The sequence below is a fragment of the Echiichthys vipera genome (assembly GCF_963691815.1).
Source record: "Echiichthys vipera genome assembly, chromosome: 15".
NCBI lineage: Eukaryota > Metazoa > Chordata > Actinopteri > Perciformes > Trachinidae > Echiichthys > Echiichthys vipera.
In genome coordinates this window covers 9,610,865-9,632,792 of record NC_139840.1, presented here as the reverse complement: position 1 = coordinate 9,632,792, position 21,928 = coordinate 9,610,865, and the positions used below count along the sequence as shown (strand labels likewise).

The 21,928-nt window shown below is 40.4% G+C and overlaps 1 protein-coding gene across 3 annotated transcripts; it reads left to right on the top strand.

Annotated features, from left to right (window-relative positions):
- Positions 1 to 1,522: 1,522 nt before the first annotated feature.
- Positions 1,523 to 21,072, top strand: LOC310957628 (epidermal growth factor receptor substrate 15-like 1). 3 transcript variants are annotated; one of them, XM_083928275.1, is made up of 24 exons: positions 1,523 to 1,565; positions 2,085 to 2,126; positions 2,268 to 2,357; positions 2,464 to 2,511; positions 2,603 to 2,698; positions 2,878 to 2,943; positions 3,024 to 3,149; positions 3,275 to 3,334; positions 3,439 to 3,705; positions 6,120 to 6,277; positions 7,109 to 7,274; positions 7,517 to 7,573; positions 10,252 to 10,337; positions 10,979 to 11,051; positions 11,217 to 11,378; positions 11,660 to 11,857; positions 12,958 to 13,122; positions 13,429 to 13,537; positions 14,024 to 14,163; positions 14,423 to 14,474; positions 15,869 to 15,954; positions 16,157 to 16,220; positions 17,385 to 17,515; positions 19,114 to 21,072. In XM_083928275.1, exons 1-24 carry the CDS (start codon positions 1,539 to 1,541, stop codon positions 19,258 to 19,260), a joined length of 2,616 nt encoding a protein of 871 aa, XP_083784401.1. In that variant the 5' UTR covers positions 1,523 to 1,538; the 3' UTR covers positions 19,261 to 21,072. The 3 variants fall into 3 exon arrangements, with proteins under 3 accessions (XP_083784401.1, XP_083784402.1, XP_083784403.1); XM_083928276.1 differs by lacking the exon at positions 7,517 to 7,573; XM_083928277.1 differs by lacking the exon at positions 17,385 to 17,515 and having other exon boundaries at positions 19,114 to 19,249.
- The last annotated feature ends 856 nt before the right edge of the window (positions 21,073 to 21,928 follow it).

Sequence of the window (21,928 nt, the reverse complement as noted above, 5' to 3'; positions counted from 1 at the left end):
ACTACGACTGTCATATACTTTTGGCCACAAATGGCATTTTGGTGGCACTGTTTCCAGATGGAGCAACAGCAGCAAATACAGTCAATGGAGTTTCGCCAATAATACGGAGTTTTAACACTAACTAAACGGACGAACAGAGTAACTCCTCAAACGTGAGTGGGGCTTATGTATTATAGCTGAAAATGAAGGTTTCTCAGTTATATAGACTCAAAATGTTGTTATTACATCTCGCATTTTGCTCTGACAGCATTGACAGGTTGTAACTGAACTGAACCAACTTCGAACCAATACTGTCTTTGGTGAAGATGCTTTTAAATATTTAGCATCCCTATCTCGGAATAAACTACAGGATCATTTCAAACTGGAATCCCTCATCAGCATGGACCATTTCCAAAACAGGATTAAGGACTTTTTGAATACAATTTGCACATGAACTGTCTCTGATTACTGATCGACTTCTTTATTTCAAATGTTGTTTTATTTTTTTTGATTTATCGTGTTTAGTTGTTTGTTGTTTTTGTTTTAGATGTGAAACTCGTATGTTTATGCTGCTGTTTTGGCCAGGACTCCCTTGGAAAAGAGATTTGAAATCTCAATGGGAATATTCCTGGTTGAAGATGAGATGAGACATAATCACATGTTTAGCTGTTCGTTACACATCTGCACAATTAACATACATTGTGCTTTAATATAGCCTTAGTAAAAAACTAACATCATTTTAGTTGTGTAATTATTTAAAAGGTGTTCTTTGCTCTATGTGAAGCACTTTGTATAGTGTTTGATCTATTATTTGTATTGCTTTTATTATTAAGTTCAATTCAAGTATTAATATTATCATTGCTACTTCAGTTTAATTTTGTACAAGCAGCAGCATGTAAAAGTCGCATTATTGTCTATCCTTTAAATAATATGGTCGTATCATCTTATTATCGTCCTGAACAAATCTTTCCACATGATTTGTAAAAACAAATTGTGATTCAGTTTCACTTTAAACATTTAAAAGGCTTAATCTCATAAGTTATGAACACATGCTAAATATTCTGTATCACATATGGGACTTTTGGTTTGGCTGAGGCCGGAATCGAACCCGCAACTTTAGTCTTTACGGGTGTTTGCTCTTTTTGTTGTTTTTGTTAAGTTTCGGTTTTGTGTGTTTACCCCCCTTTGTGCCCTTGAATTGCCCCCGGAGAAAAACAAAGTTCCTGGTAGTGAATTGAATTTACAAAGAAAAATAAATAAATATTATTTCGGTTCGGTAATAAGACGAGCAGGGGTGATTGCGCGTACACAAAAGCGTGGACCTTTAACTCACCACCTGTATCTGATGTGCTTCCTGCCAACAGGGCTGCAAACGTTGTTAGGTATCTGGGACAATACATCCCCCCATCTCTACGCCCTTTGAGCCGCGGATAACTGTGGGTCCACGGTTAAGCGAGTCTTTCGCCCCGGTGCGGTGACCGGGACGATTCACCCCCTCCGCCGCCGCTCGTGCCCGCTCGGTTAAGGGGCGTTTGCGCACTCCCGAGACACCAGGAAATATGGCGGCGCTCATGACTCTCAGTCAGGTAACAACTCCCAATAGCTCAAGAAAAGTCTGAAATGTAATTATTGATCATTATCAAGTGACAGTGACAAGTCGGTGTGTGGTCTAACCACAACCTACTTGATAAGCTGTGGTGAATATTGGCCAGTGGAGCCGTATTAGCTAAATTTCCTTGTCATCTAAGTTAATACGGTTAGCTAAGTTAAGTGAGGATAGCACAGTTCCTGTACGTTTTAATGGCAGAGAGAAGCTAGCGTTACATTTGCACGGGAAGTAAGTTAACGTTAGTGTCGAAGACGGTACTGATGGGATTAAAAAATGTCTAAATAGGAGCTAAAACCGAACACAAACAAACCTTTATGGTTAGTTAGCTAACGTTAGCAAATCAACGTTGTGTTCATCTACGTTTACCTCTTACGGCAAACCAGTCTGCTAACGTTACAGCTGTTTTAATCCTTCTAACATCGTCATTCTAATGTATGTGCTAGCTTTCATTTGTAACTCAGCTGGTGTTGTGTTTCCCTCCTGTCTGCTTCTCCAGTTATCCAGTGGAAACCCAGCCTATGAGAACTATTACAGACAGGTAAGGCCGGGTTACACGGCTTTGATTTCAACTCCATCTCTTCTAGTGCTCATTCTGCTTAATAATATATGTTATATACAATCCATTGATCAATACCGTGATGTCTGCTGTTCCAACCGTTTTGTAATTGGTTCTTTGTAGCTGGATCCAGGAAACACCGGCAAAATATCTGCTGGAGATGCAGCTCAGTTCCTTAAGAAGTCAGGGCTGTCAGACAGTACACTGGGGAAGGTGGGTCACAAACACATGTACACACTTCTACAAGTCAAAACGCATACATACTGTAAATTTCATCAATATAGCATCAAAGCGGGTTATCCTTGTCATTTTTTTCTAGATTTGGGATTTGGCAGATTCGGAAAGAAAAGGCTATTTGGATAGACGGGTAACAGGATTTTTGTCTGTGAATTTGTGAGCGGGGATGCTGATATAGGCATAAATCACTGGCGTTGACTTGCTTTCTTCCTCTTTCAAAGGGTTTCTTCATTGCTGTCAGACTTGTGGCCTCAGCACAGAGTGGCAATGATATCAGCCTTAACAATCTCAACCAAAACATATCTGCACCCAGATTTGTAAGTATTGGAATGACTCCCATAACAGTTGAAATATCTAATGGTGTGAAAGAGAAAAAGTACTTCTGTGGCTCATATGAAAAACTAGTTGACATTTAATGTCTCAGAAAGTGATAATATAGTTGTATGTTTGCCTGCTCTGCTTGTTAGTATCTTATCCCTACTTTATTCATTTACAGAAAGACACTAACAGTCCATCATTAAGTGTTTCAACAGCAGCACCTGACTCACAATGGGCGATAAGGGTGAGTCGATACCATTTGTCACGAACATCCTTAAGAAAACCAAGCTTGACCCCTAAACTTGAGTTTCTTTTCTTTTCCAGCCTGATGAAAAGGGGAAGTTTGAGGGCATTTTTGAGAGTCTGTGCCCTGTAAATGGTCTTCTCTCCGGTGATAAAGTCAGGCCAGTGTTGATAAACTCCAAGCTACCTCTGGATGCATTAGGAAAGGTGATATCATATGTTGGAGTGATGTAAATGCATAACACTTTTGCAGTCTTCTCTCACATTGCCATGTTAACGCTTTAAAGCAGCTGAAGCATGTTCGTTTTGGCGTTTACTTAATGTCTCTGTAGATTTGGGACCTCAGTGATGTGGACAAAGATGGACACTTGGACAAAGAGGAATTCACAGTGGTGAGCTGGTGCCCTTTGTTAACTTAAAATTTCACTGTCACCTCTCTGGGAAACGTATTGTTTTTGTCAGATACTGATAAATTATCCAATTTCCCATTTTCTAGGCTCTGCATCTTGTGTATCGTGCCATGGAGAATGAGCCGGTCCCAACTACCTTACCTACTTCCCTCATCCCCCCTTCTAAACGGAAGAAGACTGCAGTTACTCTGCCAGGTGCTGTGGCTGTGCTGCCTTCTCTCTCTGGGTTCATGGCTGGCCCCGCTCCTCTCAAAGAGTCCCTGCGAAGCACTCCTCCTCTCAGCAACGCTACTCCCCTCAGCACCAGTACCGTCAACCTCTCTCCAAAACACTCCTTTAAATCCAGCTCACCGGTATGTTGCATCACTTGCATTTCTGTTGAGGTGTTGATATTGGCATAGTCAGATCCTCACTGCATTCATTTCCACTTTTCCAAGGTATAAATGCCTAAGATCAATATCACAATTTTATTAGGATCATATTTCCTATATTGCTATACAACCCATTAAAGGAACTGTATGAAAAATCTACACATAAAATAATATGTTTAGTACAATGAGATACTGCATATTAGGGATGCACGGATTGTTGTTAATGTCTGGATTATTTAAGAGTGCACGCAGATGGCGTCAAAGCCAACCCATGCAAATCTGCTGCACATGATCTACTTTTCTTTATTACCTCAAACTCTTCAATCATGTAAAACCAAAACATGTATTAGCTCTTAATTGGACATCATTTTGTGAAATAATTAAATTATATGATCATATTGTAAGCGGCAAAGATTAATAGATTAGTTTGATTTGATTTTAATTAGGAATTAAAAGCACAACAACTTGAATGAGTATCATGACACAATAAACCCAAGCATTGCTAACAAACACAATACATGGAAACATACAAACCGATGGAAACAAATATCTTTGGCTTTGTTTAATATGCAGGTTGCTCCATAAGCCCTTGTGTTGTTTTGGCTTCTGAACCTTGTCAATGAGACAGCTCATATATTCAGGGGCCCTTTCGTGAATTATATTAAACATATGGGGAAGTTTAAGTTGTTTGACTCGATCTCTAACGGGTAATAATCCAACTTTATTCATTTTAACAGGACTAGTATGCGTCTGGGGAGGCATGGAGCATGTATCTCATAAGATTATTCTGCTCTTCCTTGAAATTTGTTTTTAAGATTTTGGGATCTATAGCAATCCACTATACCATGCAGTGCAGGTATAGTCAAAGTGCCACTGGATTACAGAGGCAACTAACAGTTTCTTCACCTGTCAGTTATTAAATTAACCGCCAACTATCTTGATAATGGATTAATTGGTTTGAATGATTTTTGATGCCTGATTATTTTTTTAAGTCAAAATTCTCTGTTTCTAGCTTCCTTAATATGAATATTTTTGTTTTCCTTACTCTTCTATGATAGTGAACTGAATATCTTTGAGTTATGGACAAAAGAACAAGATGGCACCTTGGGCTTTGGCAAAACCCCTCCGTCATTTTCTGACATTTTAAAGAGCAAACAACTTATTGATTAATCGAGAAAATAATCAACAGATTAATCAAAGATAAAAAATAAGTTAGTTGTAGCCGTAATCATATCTTCACATGTAGTTCTACACAAAGTTGAAAAAAGTTAATATAAAGTGAGTTTCCAGCCCTACTTTCTCAATTATAAATATATTCACTCAAGTAAAAAAAGTTGTTTGTCTATTTCCTTCGTGAGGGAGGAAACGGCGGTCACAGGAGGTTGTGCCTGCTAGCTTGGGTAGTTTCACACAGCTGCCTCACTGAATTTCTTGCATGGCACATCTGAATCTGAATGCAGTGTCATTCAGTATTTCGATTTACTCTTTGAACATCACTTTCTTAGCAAGGCTAATTATTTCTCATGTAGTAGAAGGGGAAAAGCACACAAAAAGACATTCAATCCTCTTGGAAAAATCCATACATTTAGTTTTCCTTGCTCATAAGAAGGGAAAAGCCTGGAAACCAGCGTTGCATGTATCGATTCCCCTGCGGTTGCTAATGGATGGACTTGTTTTGTCACATTGTTTTGAGCATTGGGCACAGGCCAGTGTGTTCCTCTCTTTTGTTGCAGAGGTTTTTCCACCCATGACTTTTGGAGAAACAGGTTTCCTTGAAAGGGAAGAGAAGCAAGACTCACACACGTACTGTGATCACCTGACCCTATTATGATGTCTTCTTTTTTTCCTGTTATGCCTCTTCTCATTCGTCAGCTTTTCTTCTTTCCAATATAATTGCCATTGTCGCAGATTTCGAGTTTCTATTTTTTTTTTTTAATTTACCCAAAGCAAATATTTAGCGTCCATACCAGATTTCTTAGAATGCAATTTTCTTACAAAATGTACGATTGTCAGCTCGGATTGGCTTCAGAGATGAGATGATCATGATGATGTCGACGATGATGTACTATTGCCTGAATTAGCTCATTAAGTTACAGTAGCTTGGACGTTTTTGATCTTTGTGTCAGTGAGAAATCATCATGCTCTGTGTGTTAAAACTGATAAAGAAACCACTACATTTCAATCCAAGGGAGGACTATTAGTTATGGTCAGCATGATTGTTTTTATTTACGGTAAACCTTTTCCTCACTGGTCACCAAGCACAGTTCATTTTAACCTTTAACCTGTATAATACTTAAAATACCACCCGTTGTTTAAAGAAAACTGGAACTTTTTCTATTAGCAGATGTTGCCGCCCTCATCTAAAATCACAAAAATGTTTTTTTTGTTTATCTCAGCCAGTGGTGAACTGGGTGGTGCCAGTGGCCGACAGGGAACGTTATGACGAGATCTTCAAGAAAACAGACAGCGACAACGACGGCCTTGTTAATGGAACTGAGGTCATAGAGATCTTCATGCAGTCCACTCTCTCCCAGACTATGCTGGCACAGATATGGTGAGGCCACACCTCAGATCGTATTTATTGGCAGATGTTTTCCTTATTACTTTCACTAAAACCCTTAACAACAACACCCTCAATAATCTATAACAATGTGTAGCTAGTCTCGCCAGGTTTAATTCTATAGTTCCATCTAGCGGACAGTTTCAGTTATTACACCTTCTCCAGAAGATGGGTGCAACCTAACGGCCAAAATACATTGGGCATGGACGCTGCTCTAAACGCTATTACGCATGCTGCAGCAAAGGTTGTCCATTAAATCCAGCTGAAGCTGCCTCATAGACCACAGAAGCTGTACGGACGTGAAGTGGCTCAACTCTGTTTTTATGCAGCTGGACAATTTTTTTCTCTAATCGTCCCAAACAGGTAAAAATTACATCCTAGAACTGTGTAAAGGAATAGTACAATCTGTTTTAAAATGATCAAAATAAAGCCCTCATTGTACCAGAGGGAATGTGAAGCAGCAGAGCAACATTGTGGGTGTTTTCTCATTTCACATTAAAATTAAATGAATCAAATCAATGTGTATCCATGATCCTATAGTTAAAACTTAGTGGTTAATCAGCTCAATAACAGTTGATAAGGTCCACGTTTCCAGATTCTGTATAACCAAGGGCACCATCACTTGACAAAACTAAATCTGCACACAAAGTGAAGCTTGCAGCAACCACACACAAAAAGTCCTTTAGAAAAACCCTACTGTGCACTGCCTGGGTGAGGTGTTGCGTCCGTATCCCTGGTGAAAATGGTGACCTTTTTAGATAGCAGTGTTATCAGTCGCTGTTGGGTGTATGTATGAACCTTCAGTGAAGTGTCTTCTCTCTGCAGGGGACTCGCTGACACTAAACAGACAGGCAAGCTGACCCGAGAGCAGTTCTCTCTGGCCATGTACCTGATCCAGCAGAAGGTCACTAAGGGCGTAGATCCTCCCTCCAGTATCACCCCAGACATGATTCCCCCGTCAGAAAGGAGTGCAGCTTCAGCAGCGGTCCCTGTGAGTCCTGACTTTAGTCCACTGCAACCACTGCTTCATCTTTCAAGTGTCCTATTTTGTTGAACCTCTTCCTCTCTTCCAAGCCATTTTTTTCCTTGCATCTGTACCTCAAAGAGTATATTTTCCTGCTACTATATGCATTTTAAATACTTCTGCTTTCTGGCTTTTCATCCCTGCCTTGCAAAACAGTTTTTTATGCTTCTGCTTGCTTCACTTGAGCCTTCTTCTATCCTGTCTAACAGAGCTATGCCGGGCTTATGTCAGCAGTGAGACCTGAACTTGCATATAACATGCGCAGAGTAAGTAGATGAGCTTTGTGTCACAAGGTGGCGCTTTTGTTCTGTCATATTCTCTGTCTCAGTCTGAAACATTAGTGCTAACAGGACCATGTTCCTTGTATTATGTATACGTTTCCACACGTTATTTACCAACAAAGGGGAACACTGAAACTATAAGCTCTTTTTTACTGTTTGCAACATATTTGTCATGTCTTGGATTTTCCTCAAATTCTAAACCTCAACCGTGCTAAAGGCGAACACTGCCACCTGCTGCAGTATCATCATCACTGGTCTGTCTGGACTGTCACAGTAACCAGTCAACATTTCCAGCTATATTATACAGTAGTTAATTAATAATGTATGCAATTAGTCAAACAAGTAGTGTCACTTTCTTGACTAGTTGTTTATGAATATAGAACAGCCAGGTGTACAAATTTTTATTTTATTTTTATTCCTCCATTTTTGTGTCAGACCATCAAAATAGGCTGCAGCTAGTTGTTCTGTTTAAACAAAAAAGGGTCTGAAACAGTTATAGTCAATGGACACATGAATAAACATTTTGGATGAACTGCCTAATGTGTGTAAGGTTCAATTTGACTAAAAAGACAAGGTCAATGTATGGATGGCGTCATTAGTCCCCATAAGGAAATCACATTCATAGCAGTTAGTTCCAGTACAGCAACAGCAGGCACATGTACAAGACATAAGGCGCTGAAGATAAATAACGTCTAATGACAGTCATAAATGTACTAGTGTGCAAAGAACAAGTAATAAGAAACGTATAAGAATGGTAATCGGGTAAAGTAAAATATAGAGTTCTGTTTAAAAGCAGTCCAGCTATGAATATATCCAGGTTCTCTGGCAGTTTCTATAAATGAAACAGCTTTAGTCCATGATCAGTTTCAGGGTCTGTAGTCCTGACAAAAGCAGATGAATGATAAAGTCTGATAGCACCTGGCAGGAATGACCTCCTGTATCGCTCCTTTATAAAGCGGGGTTGAATGAGTCTGTTGCTGAAGGTGCTCTTTAGCTTAGCTAGTATGTGATGTCGGAGGTGGGAGGCATGTGCAGCATTCTGTCCTCTGCCACCTCCTCCAGTGTGGCCAGCTTAGACTGAACAAGGTCATTAGGTAGGCTAGGTCTGTCATTGAGTCAGTGTCCTTTGCTTTGATGCCTGCGCCGAAATACACAACCAAAAAGATCGTACTCGCCACAAACGACTAGTAGAATATGTGGAGCATTTTGTTGAATACATTGAATGATCTGAGCCTCCTCCTGGCCACCCTCTACACACCCCATAATGGCAGTATCATCCGAGCATTTCTGCAGTTGGCATGATTCAAAGTTGCACTTAAAGTCTGATGTGTATATGGTGAACAGGAAGAGAGATAGCACAGTCCCCTGGGGGGCACCGATGTTACTTACAAGACGCTCAGTAGAGCTGTCTGGATCATCTCAGATGCCAACCGAATCTGCTTGTACTCTCAAATAAACCATCCACCACCAACTCAAATTAACTATTTTCTGCGGCCCTTTGCTTCATGTCATCCTGTCTCTTCCCCACTTTCCTGTCACTCTTCAGCTGCACTATATTAAAAAAAATGGAAATAAAAAAAAAATCTCCTAATAATAATCTAAAAAAAGCTTCTGAAATAATAAATTAAGCTGCTGTTCCTGGTATCTAACTGCGCACACATCGTCTCTTTCGATGGTGACACCATCACGTGAAAAATGAAGCTCTCTGCTGCAGCAGCTGTCCTTCAATTCTTCAGCAGTCTTGGCTGGATAGTATTGAAGGCACTCGGGAACATTCTGCGTCATTGTGCTGGGTCTGTCCAGGGATGAGTAGGCCCTCTGCAACAGGTATATTCATCCACACCTACGTGGTGGGGAGTCTAATGATGAGCTCACCAGTGGTCTGAGATGTGGCAGCACCAGTCTCTTGCTTCATAATGTGAGAGTCTGGTGCATCTAGTCATTTAGGACTGTGGGACGCCCCTTCTAAGGCACTGGCACAAGGCATGATGTTTCCAAAGCACGGGGACTACTAATAACTCTAGTCTAGCTTTCCACATTAAATACACTGTGGTCTTTTGTGTTTATTATGAACAGATTGGTGGCATAATTACAATTGTACACATAATACACTCTTTTGTAACTTACTTAAACAAGTACTATCTACTATCTACTTACTTACACAGTTCTTTTTTTAGGGTTGAATATGAAAAGCATTAAGGGGGGCATATGGCTGACCAATGCCTGATTTCTAAGCCAGATTTATCTGTAGTGCTACATACTTTTGTATTCACTTGTCTGTGTACACTTCTCCTCATTCATATATGTCTGGAATGCTTGCCGCCTTCCTAGCTGTGCAAGGTGTTTGTATTTCCTTCCTGTGTCTTTTGTTTTGTTAGACGTATCAGCAGGGAACACCCCCCCAGCACCATCACAACCACCACTCATGTCCTGTCTGCTCTCTTTCTCCTTCCTCTTTGTCCCCTTTCCCTATTTGAACGTTCTCCCTCTTGTCCTGTCTTTTTCGCATCCATGTTCCTGTCCTACTTGCCTTTGTCACTCTTGTCATCTTTGTTCTCACTTTCTGTCTCCCTCACTTCATCCATCGTCCTTTCTTACCCAACTCTCCTCCCCCCCCCCCCCCCCCCCCGCTCTGAATCGTCCGTCTCTGTCTCACGCCACAGGACAGCACCAGCTCCACGGGGTCGGCCGAGCTGACAGGCATCAAAGAGTTGGATGACCTCAGCCAGGAAATAGCTCAGCTGCAGAGGTGAGCCCCTGAGTAGCAAGAGGATAGATTTGTTTCTCTTCCTCTGAGAAGGAGGAGGGTAGGTTGTAGTGAAGCGATGTTAAGGTTCAAAGCTCTTTTAAACTCTTAGACATATGTGTGATGAAATAATATTCACCCTAATTTAACCAGGTGTTCAAGTGTGTTATTAGATTGTTTTTTATTGCAAGAGAGACTTTGCAAAGAAAGCAATGTCACCATGGAGCCCTGATTTGGCCAGTCAGTCTGCAGTCCTTCAATAACATGTGAATCTAGCATTAGCATGCTAATGTGAGTGTGACACGATGTACAGACCTGGAATACTTAATAATATTTCAAATGAATAGGGTATGACTACACTGATATACAAAATATTGTAAATATGTATTTGTTTTAGTGCTTCAGGTTTAGATAGTGCCACTGAGGTCATGCAAGAATACTAATCGAATGGTTGCAACAGATATCTCAGGAAGTAAAGCCGGCTCAGGCCCTTCTTGTAGACTGATGTGTGAAACTATATCATTCAAGCATATTAACAAGACACAAGCAATTTCCAAATGTCGCAGTTCCGAATTGAAACAGCTCTATGTTTTGGTAGGAAATATTTACACCATTTGTTTTTTCCCCATGTTGTTCCCCGACAGAGAGAAGTTCATCCTGGAGCAAGAGATCAGGGAAAAGGAGGACACCATCAGGCAGCAAAATAGTGAAGTTCAGGTAAGCCAAGCCAAAATCACTTTCAAGCCATCTGATAAAGGTAAAAAATTCATTAAGAAGATTGACTTCATCACTATGATGAATGCATACTGTTAGTAAAGACAATACTCAGAAGCTGCAGCATGCAAACACCTGCGCATGTGTGTCTGTTTTGCGGGCCTTCAGGACATGCAGAGTGGATTGGACAGGGAGAGCAGCAGCCTACAGGACCTGGAGTCGCAGAAGCAGGATGCCCAGGAACGTCTTGAGGAGATGGACCAGCAGCGCTCCAAGCTGGAGGGAATGCTCAACGACGTCAAGCAGAAGTGCCAGGAAGAGTCACAGATGGTTAGAGATTGGCTTATGAAACAAGAAATGCTGTTGTATTTTGTGTCGTGCTTCTGGTGACATGGTAACACACATGCAGTTGTCTGGTTGTGGTGTAATCTTTTTGTGCATGACAGATAATGCTTTTTTTATTTTTCTGTCTGAAAACAACTTTTAAATGGCTGTACTTGGATCTGTCCTCATAAGAAACCTACGTCTGGTATAAATGAGTACCTTAAATGACAACTGACTTTGCTACAAATATACTCATTCCATTTTTTTGTTCTGCTTTCACTCTCCAGATCACCTCCCTGCAGAGCCAGATCCGCTCTCAGGAGACCGACCTCCGGAGCCAGGAGGACGAACTGAGCCGCACCAAGACGGACCTAAGCCGTCTGCATGATGAGGAGGCAATGCTTGAGCAAAGTCTGCTCTCTGGTCGTGTCCAGCTGGACAGCATCACTAAATCGCTCAAAACCACTCAGGAAGAGATCAACCAGGTCAGTGCAGATGGAGCAACTGTCCGATTAACTCAGTATTGTGAGCCATGAGTATTGGTTGAGAAATTAGAAGAATTTTCGAGTTGAACAAAAACAATTAAGCTCTGGATATCCAACCATAATACCGACTTCCTTGTGGGGGTAGAGAGGTTTGTATGTTTATGTATCTGTGGAATTTAGACTTTCTGTTGCTGGCAAAGGTTTTGATCACACAGCAATCTCACTTTGGGAAATATTAGTTTAACTTTTACTACCATGACCGTTGTGCTCAAGTATTTAGCCTGCCCAGAGGCACACATATTTGAATCCCATTGAAGTTAAACTGTTGTATCATAGTGGTTAAGGCATATTGTTTTGATCAACTCACCGGTAAACCACTAACTATCACTTACGTAATTTGCTAAAAAACCAGGTGCATTCCTCAATCTGCTTAAGACTTGACTTTTAAGAAGCCTGTTTTTATGTCTCTCCTCTGGGGCATCCATCTCATTCTTGTGAACGTATATATCTCAGGAACCCCCGGGCGGATTTTCTTTAAATCTGGCACAAATGTCCCCTTGGGCTCAAGGATGAACCAATGGAGGTCAAATAGGTCAAACTAAGGTCAAAGGTCACCGTGACCTAACCCCTTTTTCTTTTTTTTTTGTCATAACTCAAGAATACCTATACTAATTTTGACAACATTTCACACTAGAGTCTGACATTATAAAATTAAGTGATGACATTTTTTGTCCAAAAGACAAAGGTCGATATTTCTGTCATTCAATGCCATAATTCAGGAACATAAGGGAAGACACTTGGACCAATATGAATGGAAACTGAAAGCTTGACTGGTTGGGGGAGGCATACAATGGCAATGGCAACTGGGCTTCTGCAATCTAAATCATTATTCTGTTAATAGTGTGCAAATTCTACTTTTGCTTAGAAAAACTTTTAATTTGAAAATGTAGCTTATAGACATATTCGCTTATCCATTTCTGGAAGGTGGGGAATTCTCCAGTGTTGAGCAACTCAACTACTTACACCTATTGTAAAGGAAATCTAATCAACATGTTTTCTGGAATCAGATATGGATCGAACAGTCTTGTATGTGTTTTAAGGCTCGTAGTAAGCTTTCGCTGATCCAGGACAGCCAAAAGGAGGTGACCAAGACCATTGAGCAGTACAACAGCGCTTTGAACGACATCAACGGTGGAAACTTCAACAACCTGCCGGACTTAAGTGAAGGGTTTGCTGAGAAGGAGAACGGAGGTTTCAGACGTACGGTGAGGAGATCCTGAATATATCCTACTTTTCACCACAAGAATTTAGCCCAGAATGTACGCACTTGATTTCCTCCTAATGAGGAGCACTTTTCATATCACCAACTCTGTTTCATGGCTGCTCAGATGCCAGAGGAATGCAAACGCAAAAATGCTCATGAAACCTTTTTTTGTTAACCAGTTTTGTAGTCCTGAAGGTTTTTAGGCTTTACACTCTATACATGTTTTTTTTGTTGTTGTTTTTTCTAAATTATAAGTGCATTGCCAAGACTTTTGACACGTGTTGTTTTTTCTGTATTCACTGAGCAGGATGACTCTTTCAAGTCAAGGATAGCTATGTTCAACAACAGCAGTGCAAAGGAGCCTCCAGCAGACCCCTTCCAGACAGAGGACCCCTTCAAGTCTGACCCGTTTCAAGGTCTGAATAGCTTCCTTTTTCTTTTTATATTATTTACTCCTGTATTTCTCGGTCAAGGGTGAACGTTACCCTGCTCTGCTAGCTGTTCAGCTGCACTAATTTTATGTTTCTGTGAATAAGCATTTCCACTTAGATTCCAAATTGTAGAGTTTTAATGATATAGAAATATTTATTGTATGTTCCAGTCTTTGAATTCATGCTTTGGAGGGAAAAAAATCATCAACGAAACCCGGGATTATTCTCAGAGACTGAATGTGAAGTCCATACATTGTTGTTTTCTTTTGTTTTTGCTTATTAATCCTATTGAGGTGAGATTTCTTCTATAAACCTTCTTATATGGACCTATCTCACCGGTCCAACTTGCTTCTTCTCTGATGTTTTTTGTACCTTTTCTGCTTCTTTGTTTAATTGTACAAATGAATAAAAATCAAATCAACAGCCAGCCGCTCTAGTTGCTCTCTTCTCACGGTCTTATCCTTTTTCTAGATCCATTTGGCGGAGATCCTTTCAAAGAAAGCGACCCCTTCAAAGGCACCTCACCTGAAGATTTTTTTAAGAGAACAGACAAGTCGAACCTGTTTGGATCCTCAGACCCCTTCGGTAGAAAACCCACACCACCAGCCAAGGTATCATCATCATCATGTCTTCTTTTTTTCTGAAATGAAATGTCCTTTTCTTTGTTTAATGACTTGCTATAGTCAGTGCTAAAAGAAACAAGCTCTGACATGTCTTCACTATTGTAGATAACTGGAAAAGCAAACCAGAACTACAAAGAGAGATTCCTAGTGGTTATGCCGACGTGGTTTTTGTGTTATGTATTTTCATCGAGATCTTTTGAAAGGCTCACACACTGTACTTATGCTTTGCTTGTTTGTTTTTTCTCAGCCAAGTGCCCTCAGCAGTGGTGACCCTTTCACATCAAACAGCCCAAAACAAGGTACAGTGTCAGTACATATGTCAGAGACTGTACGCTAGGTTCTCTCAGTTACAAGTGTAAAAAATTAACCGGAGGTAGTATTTGTTTTTGCCAAAACACTTTGTTGGTTTTGGACTTATTGCTTTTTATATAGTCGTAAAGTTTCTCAGTTTGGCTTTTATTGTTTTTCCAGCTTTCTATATTGTAGTACATACTGTACTTGGCTTACAAAATAATAACAGGTTGACAAAGATTCAGTGCTTTTAGTTGTTGTTCTCAGTCATTTAAAAGATGTAGGTTATTTTCCTCTATCTCATTGAAATGACTGCAGTCAGGAGGATGACGACCCTGCATTAGACGAAACTGTACGTTGACTTTTTATCACTTTGTCAAACAAGAGCACAAATGCATAGTCATCTCTGTAGTATATACATGCAGATTTCCCAGAATGTGGCTCTTTTAACTGACATCTGAAGGTGACAGAATGTTCTAGTTGTGAAACTAGTCTCAAAGACTCATTCTTTGCCATTCCGGGTGACGTGTTAGATTTAGATTTTATTTTTGGGGGCATCAGGGGCAAACAATTTTTACTCACTGTGGTTTCAATTTTTCCTGTGGTTTAGGGCTATTTTTAGCCGAGTACCTACGCATTTAACTCCTGGCCAACTAAAAATACTCCCCCTACCCTGGAAAAACAGGAGGCTTGCAGGAGCCAAACATAACAGAAACTATGTGACTGCTGGTCCTGCTCTACTAGAATACACTGCCACTCCTTTAACCAGTTCTCTGCTGCCTCTGGCTCTGTCCTGTCTTTATATCTGCTGCTATTGAACTGCTCTGCCTCATTCGGTACGGAAGTTGTTTTAAGTTAGTGGCTACCTCTGGTCAATGCGCTGCCATGCTACACACCTTAAGAAGAACACAGAGGCAACTGTAGACCTGAGCTGAGTTACTGTGCGTAAAAGAAAACACTGCATACTTCACATGAATAGGGTCTCTTGTGGTTGCACACTCACAACAAACATATTCTATTACAATGATTTGTTTTTTCACTGTAACCATCTGCAGTTTGCTGTTTTTTTTCATTAAGCGGCATACCACTGAGCTTCAAAACAACCCGGGCACAGTTCTGGTTAACAGTACGCCAACTGACGCCTTTAATTAGCTGATCAGATGCATGCGTCAGGTTAAACAAAACCTCTGCTTTCCAGGTTTTTTTGCAAAATGTCATGGAAAATTAAACGGTCATGCCACATTCTCCTCCCTAAAAATAGCATGCAGGCCCTTTCAGAATAAGCAAGATGTTCGGATGATTTTGAATGTGTGGTTTGGGGCTGCTCTTCATTATAGTTTCTGGTTCTTTTCATAAACTCATTCAAATGTTCCAAATGTATTTCAATGTACTCTTGTCACAGATGTGTTTGGGAAAGTGGACCCCTTTGGAACCAACTCTTTTGGAAGCAAGGGGGGTGGATTTGCTGACTTTAGTCAGATGTCAAAGGTAAGCTGTGGAGACTTTTGGAGTTATGAATCAGTTCCACCATAAAGCATTATTTTCCACTTGAGCTGTAGAAAGAGTTGTTGTTTTTTTCTCCTCAGTATAAGACCATAGGCTTTAGATTTGGACCGACATTCCTGTTAGTCATCATTTCTGTTAGATAGTTGAAGAAGGTCTTCTTGTCTTTTCCCTTGTGTGTAAACAGAAGTCAGACAACCCTGTCCTCCCATCAAAGAAAAATGTGCCTAACCGGCCTGCACCTCCCTATGGTAAGCCCTGATTTTATGCATGTGTGTGCTTGAACATGACCGCTAGCATCTTAACGTTACATTATTGGTTTAGCGATGTTCACAATTAGCGTGCAGGTTTGGTCTAAACTAGTTGAAATCAAGTTTATGGCAATGTTTTCAGTCATGCATTTTTTGCAGCAACATTTTTGCAGTTCTCGTTGTGATTGACAGCTCAACTAGTCCTCCTCAAAAGAAGAAAGAAAATTTGTGCCTTGATGGTATGCGGAAAAAAAGTACTACTGTGAAGGTGCAAAGAAAGCAGATTCTTCTTTTTGAAGTTGTAAACAGGAAAGTGGTAGGCAGAGGTATGTTAGTGCTATAGATTTACAGAGTTGATGTGCTGTTGTTAGCATTATTATTTGAAATAGCCAGTGTTATTCTCACCACAAAAATTCAACAACTTGACAGCTACTTTCTATGCCTTTTGGATACATTCAGCCTCATGTTTTATCTTGTTTTTTTTCACGTCTAAGTCACACACTTCGCACAGGCCATGCCTAGCACATGCCCTTCTGGTGTGACCTTGCACTTCTTACTTTAGCGGAAGCCACAGCGTGAGAAAGTTTGTGTTCCCTTTTGCTTTACCACACAGAAAGGGGTAGAGATAAGTAGCCATGGTGAGCCCATGAGCTAGCCCCAGAGATGTGCCTCATATGTGATGGGGAAGTGAGAAGCCCACATGTAGTGTGGTTATTTAGATAGTGGTGCTTTTAATTGTTCGAAACCCTTCAGTTTGCAGATGCAGCCAATGTGGCTTCGGTGCACCATGTGATCATGGCCACATTATAATACCATCATTATAGAAACTGTGCTCAAGGCTTACTGTAGACAAGGGTGTGTCCGTCTTATCAAATTTTGTGTTCTCTTGTTAAGCTTCAATGCATCAGCGAGCCTTATTCAAAAATTGTGGTTAACACCTTTTTTGAACCAATGTCTTTCTCCCCAGGGTGACTGCTCTGCATGCCGTGAGCCTAGAGCCGTTGGCTTCCTGTGATAATTTAGCAACACAATATTACACATCAGTATTCAAAGTGTGAGCTTATTTTCCAAAGGAGCTACCTGTTGTTGGCCGCTGAAGTGAAGGCACTAAAGTGTGTTGTCTTACATGGCTTTTGCATTTATTTGAATGTCTTCCTTCTCCAGGAGGTATGCTTGGTTTGACTGCATCAGAGCCGTTCAAGAGCATTTGCTCCACAGGAGACAGTAAAGACTCTTTTGTTACAACACACTCGAGTAAAGCATCCAAAGCCTCTCCTATAGGTTTTGCAGATTTTGTAAGTGTAGTCTACTTACAGTTTTCTGATGGTTTGAGTATCTTTGTCTGCATGAGCTTCTGATCTCATGATCGGGAGGGTCTGTCACTGGGCCAGTGTTCACTTTCCCTCACACAGTGACATTAGCGACGGCAGGACCTCCGTGCTTACTGGCTGTTGACTAACAACTGACAGAGCATCTGAGAGCTTTTTAAGGGCTTGTGTGGAAGGAAATTAAATGTTTGCATGAATGACTTGGACAGTCCTCATACTTGTGTCCATAAAGTGGATTGTTGCGTCCGTCCGTCTGGTAAAGGGGCTTTTGCATGCTTGCTGTCGTCTCTGGCTTCAGCTTTTGGCAGGAACTCGGGATTTATACAGTTTTAGTCAGCAAGTGAGTGAACTTGCCTGGTCAGGTAGCTCTAGAGGAGCATTTTTCAAGAACAAGCTAAAGGCTTATTTGCTGTCAAAGCATGATATGCCTTGAAGCAGAGCACAACAGAGTAAATCCGCGTCTTTGTCCTCCTCCTTCCCCTTCTTTGCCATCCTGTATAACGGCTGAGCGTGCTCTCAAGTGGAGAGAAGATGCATGGCAGGTTTCTGTGTCTGGTTTGTATCATTTTGACATGAATTTAATGTAGCCAGCATGACAGTTGTGAAAGGGATTCGTGGGTCTTTTACATCTAGCTCTGTATTGTAATTTTTGTTTTTCTGCCAGGATCTGAATGTGTCAAGGTAAGACTGTACAAGGGTGTGGTGGTCAATCCTTTGCATGTGAGAAACCTGTCCGCGCTGCATAATCTGAGTACGGTGATTCATGAGCACGTTTATTTTCAATGAATCATCCCCAGTCACATTGATCCAAGCACTGAATGTTTGCGGGAAATAGATGAACAATCATTTATGGCACAAGTATGTGTTGTGTAGGAAGCTTTTAGTGCTGCTTTGTTGGCTTTTGTTTTTTGTAACGTCCAAGTGAAATAAAAAGCATTAGTTTAGCTGCAGTTACTTTTCTCTTACTGCTATAAATCAAACCATTACAGTTAGGGCTGGGTGGTATGATGATATATATCAAAATTATGTAAAAAATGTCTATAATTTTCTATACCGTCTCTGTTGTGATGTCGAAAAAAAAGGCAGCTTAACTGCATTGCAGCAATATTTACGTAATTTGGTTGACTCTTTACGTTCTGATCCTTGCACGTTATTTTCACTTTGTACAAAATTTCTTACTAAAATGAGAAATACGCACTATTTATTTCACAAAGGAGCATACAGAAATGGGTTTCACCATGTGTTTATTTCATATATACTGAATATACCATTTACTGAATTACCAGAAAAACTAGCTGTATCATGATATATATCGATATCAAGATATGACGTGATCTAGATACCGGGATAGAAGATTTTGGCCATATTGCCCAGCCCTAATTCCAGTTATGTTTGGCATAGCTTTGGATGTTCTCCCTAATTAGAAATATTTGATTTCAAATTTGCATCCAGCGTTTGTTCTTACGTATTGCTTTCTCCCAGTGACTTCTCTTTCTTTATGTTGGCATCTCAGCCTGCATCTCTGTGTTTTCTGTCCACATCTAACGTTTGTTTCTCTGCTCTAGTTTGGAAGTGAGGGCCAGCAGCTGGAGTGGGTCAAGCGGGAGAGCGAGCGTGAAGAGCAGGAGAGGCTGAGGAGGCTGCGGCTTCAGGAGCAGCAGGACCTGGAGCTGGCCATTGCTCTCAGCAGGGCCGACATGCCCAGCACCTGACCAGCCATGACCCACGGCATCTTTTTGTTCTCTTACTTCTGCCTTACAGTCCTCCGTCCGCAGGCTCATGACAACAGCACCAGCACCTGGCCCGACATGACTAGCAGCCCCTGTTACCAGTTTATGTTTCTCCAGCCATGACTGGGCGCACGTCAATTGACTCCACATTTAGCAGCCAGTTATGGTTCATTGCTCGCAAACTACATGGCAACTATAATCAAGGACAATATGGAGCCACTTGATTTAAGCCAGGCTTCATCCCGCAAGAACATAGCGATTTAACGCAACCCGAACCAGCAGGGTGCTCCACTACAACCTACATCTAGCTGCTTATCCTGTTATGACCAATCCCCTTGCCTTATTCAAAAGCCTTTCTGTTGCAAGAAAAAAAGGACCTGTTTTATTTATATACAAAAGCAATGAATCTGTGGTGTATGAAGTACTTGTAAAATGCACTGTATAAACTTTTATATCCTTTAATTCCTCCCAAAAAAAATCATATTGAAAGTCAAACCAGATACGCTAAGTACTCTGGTGTTCTGTGATTGAGTTTGTCCAATTTCAAATGTTTCTTATTTTTAAAGAAGCATCTTCATGTACTGTAAATAATGTTAGATGATGGTTTTATGTACAAGCCCTGGAACAGTCCGTTTAAAAAAACAACAACAATCTTGTCTTCAAGGACTGGCGCTGGCTTAGTGACCCATGGCATGCTTATGGTTTTTATTCCAAATGTTACAAGTGTTTCTTGCCATGTATGCCTGCATATGGAATATTTATGGCCATGTAGTTCAAGGGATTTAAGACATTTTTGAATATAATCAAACCCTCAACAGGGTTCTACATGTCAAAGTAGAAATATGATGTTTGGGAGCCCCCACTTAACGCTTTAGTCCTAACATATCTTTGGTTAAATATGATATTTAGACCCATATCCATGGTCACCTCTTGCAATCACAATAATTAAAGTCTTCCTTACTCAAACAAAGTTCAGCCCACCTGCAGCTTGCCTCTGATGTCAACAGCTTGAGCTCGTCAGATGGTTTGTCATTGGTTGCCTTGTTGTTACGCCCAAACAACTTGCACTCCTATACAACAAAAAGCCTCTATAAAATGAACGTAGTGGAAACCTGAAACATTGTTTGTACTGGTGCTGTTACATTTAGTTTTACCCTTTTTACTTCTTCACACTACTACTGATGCGCCGTGACATCTGCTTCTAATTTTTTGCTTCTCTCTCAACGCTCTAATCAACTATTGGACCTTTTTTTTTTTTGCCTATATATTCTTTTTTTCCCGTTTATTATTAATGTATTTTGATCCAGTTGGAGGACATTTGTTTGAATGACTTAAAATACCACATCCTTGTAATTATGTTACACTAATCAGGTTCTTTCGGCACATAATGTATGCACTGTATATTCCAGAGCTTACTGGACATGTACAGAGTGACAACGCCTTATTTATCAACATATCAAAATTGTAATATTGCACACTATGTATGTGGGTAGAAAGAATTCTCTGTACAACTAATGACTTTTATTTGAATAAAAGTAATTTTTAACATTCCTTGAACAAGGTAAGTCTCACCTTTTTAAATTACAAATTGTAATAAGAACTGCAGAAAGAAGAGAGCCAGATACACTTCGTAGCAGATCATAAATAGTTTGTAAAATAAATGTATCGTCGATAAATAAAGATGTGACATACTGTATGTGGCCCCAAGGAACCCAGCCCACCATTGCACAAGATGTGTTATGATGGAAGACATAATCGGCTTTCATTAGACATTAATCTGAGATATAAATATATATATCATTAATTGAAGATGCATTGTTAATATCTTGTATTGATATTAGAACAAAAAAAGTGAAATGAGAGTGGGACATTTGCATATCCCGCTGCAGCTATTTTTGACCCTATGTGTACTTCCTCTTTTTTTTTTTTTTTTTTAAATGATGAATTCTAGCAGTGTTGATCAACACATCTAAGTCACATTTTGCGTGTACAATTTAGTGTAAAAATTTAGTAAATAGAAGATATAAGATCTGTGTGATACTACTTTTGATGAAGGTGTGGTTTCATTAAGTTATTGGTAAAGTTTTACAATTGTCATAATGAAACCAAAAGAAGTATTGCATCAATCACAAACCGCATATTTGAAAGATAATCTTTAATATTCCTCTACTTTTTGAATACCATGTGGCTTTAATACATCTACTCAATGCAGCCTTTGATGCGGGAGAAACAAATGCTCACAGACACCATGCAGACATAATATGCACAGACTCTGATACTTTGAAACTGTAGTGCAGAGGGACTCTGTGTAATTGTAGTATTAAGGCCCTTTGATGTCCTACTATAATTTCTACCCATCAGAAAGGGAGTCTAAGGGCTCCCTGATGAGGGTTTGCTGTGCCCCTCTGTCCAGACGGCTCCTGGCTCACTCTGTAATTATGGAAATGGAGTGTTTGTATTTATAGGCTAAGCCCACAAGCTGCTGCCCTTCTCTGTCTTGCAGCTGCAAAACATCACAGTGGAAATCAAGTGCCTATGTTCTGAAATTTAAGTGGTACAATGGCAACATGCATAACCTATTTTGTGGAACTGATCTGGTGGTCTGCAGGGCTGCTGCACCTACTTAGACTTGTTGTAACCTGTTGTTGAG